Source organism: Anarrhichthys ocellatus, unplaced genomic scaffold, assembly GCF_004355925.1.
Source record: "Anarrhichthys ocellatus isolate YVR2014 unplaced genomic scaffold, GSC_Weel_1.0 scaffold4056, whole genome shotgun sequence".
In the NCBI taxonomy this organism is placed as follows: domain Eukaryota; kingdom Metazoa; phylum Chordata; class Actinopteri; order Perciformes; family Anarhichadidae; genus Anarrhichthys; species Anarrhichthys ocellatus.
The window spans coordinates 3,151-4,863 of record NW_022284030.1 but is presented as its reverse complement, the minus strand read 5'-3'; the positions used below and the strand labels follow the sequence as shown (position 1 = coordinate 4,863).

Here is a 1,713-nt window from a genome sequence, read left to right as displayed (position 1 = left end):
ATATATATATACATATATATATACATATATATATACATATATATGTATATACATATAGACAAGTATTGGGTCTAACATCACAACTAAACATTTATTAGAAGATCTTTGTTTTGTGTAAAGATCTGAATTAGTAAAGTAACTAAAGCGGTCACATGAACGTTATAAAAAGAGTACAAATACCTCAGCTTGGTACTTGAGAGCAGTGACGAATGGAACGAGGTTTGTGAGTTAAAGTGAAGGAGTTCCAGCGAGGCGTCTCTGAGCTCAGTCTGCTGGAGAAGTTCACCATCATCACGGAGAGTTTCTTAAATTGTGATTTATTATCTGCTGGAAACAAACTGTTGCCTCAAAGAAATGAGAAGAGCTTCACATCCAGGGGATGAAACTCATCAGTGCAGCATCACTATGAAGAGACGAGGCCACACGGAGAACCTCTTTATTACTGAAGTAGAACCGAACATTCACAATCCAACTGGTTCATTAACAACAGATCCGTTATGCAAACGGACTCTACGGCTCTGAGAAGCTGCTGTTGGCACGAAATACAGATTTATTTTTCATTTAATATTATTTTTTATTCTCAAGCGTGACGTTCGATTGTACACAAACATAATGTGCATTCACAACCAAAGCTCTGCCGTCATTTTGACCACACAGTACGTGTTGAACCTGGTTTAAAGGGATAGTTGTGTTGAGTTAGAACATCATCAACGCTTCAGTTTCACTGGTTTCATCAGTCTGGTGGTTATTGAAGAGATAACGAAACATCACAACTATCCGTTCAGCAGCAGTGATCAACAATCACCAACAAGGAACATGATAATAATAAATGAACTCGTGAGAACACTCAGCCTCATCAATATGCTGCAGATTCTTTGACGCAGTTTTAAAAAGACGTTTAAAACGTGGTAAAGTCTCATGTTTGTTGTTCAAACAATCGACGGTTCAGTGAAGAAGAATATCAATCTGTTCTTATAGAAAACATAACTTCATCCTGTGTTGAAGACATTGTAGCAGCTGACTATGAAACGATAGCTGCATAATAGCTTCAGTGAACCTGTAAGAAGTGAGGAGACCACGTTTTACCACAAAGTGTGTCCAGAGGACATTATGGCTCAAATCTGAGTGATTCATTCAACTAGAGATGTTTCTGTTCCTGGAAGTTTAGTAGGTCAGTGAACGCAACTGTGAGCTCAACAGTGAGGGGATAAACAAGGTTCTATCTATCTATCTATCTATCTATCTATCTATCTATCTATCAAAAACATGAAAGCTTCCATCGGAGGTAGAACATGATGAATAATTCTCCTGAAACAGTGTTTTCATCTGAATGATGTTAAATATTTATTCATCATCACAGTCCACGGTCTGTAAAAGTTAGAATATAAAGAGAAACTCGTCTTCTGTCGACGTGATCGTCGGAGAACGTTTACGACAGAATCCAGTTTAAAAAGAGAAACATTCCTCGTTGTCAGGACGACCATTCGTCACGGAGGTCCCGAAGGGTTAAAGTCTCCTCATCAGATTGTTGAGGGAGGACTGAAACACACACACACACACACACACACACACACACACACACACACACACTTATTTATTCATGTACACACACACACACACACACACACACACACACACTTATTTATTCATGTACACACGTACACACGTACACACACACACACACACACACACACACACACACACACACACACA

General features: G+C 38.9%; 1 protein-coding gene across 1 annotated transcript in view; it reads right to left on the bottom strand.

Moving 5' to 3' along the window:
• Positions 1-70: 70 nt before the first annotated feature.
• LOC116379293 (DDB1- and CUL4-associated factor 1-like) overlaps positions 71-1,713 on the bottom strand; it is a 3,239-nt gene continuing 1,596 nt past the window's right edge. Inside the window, exon 3 of the mRNA XM_031841233.1 lies at positions 71-1,539. Coding sequence (XP_031697093.1) covers positions 1,472-1,539 — 68 coding nt within the window. The 3' untranslated portion in view covers positions 71-1,471. The remainder of the gene's footprint in view (positions 1,540-1,713) is intronic.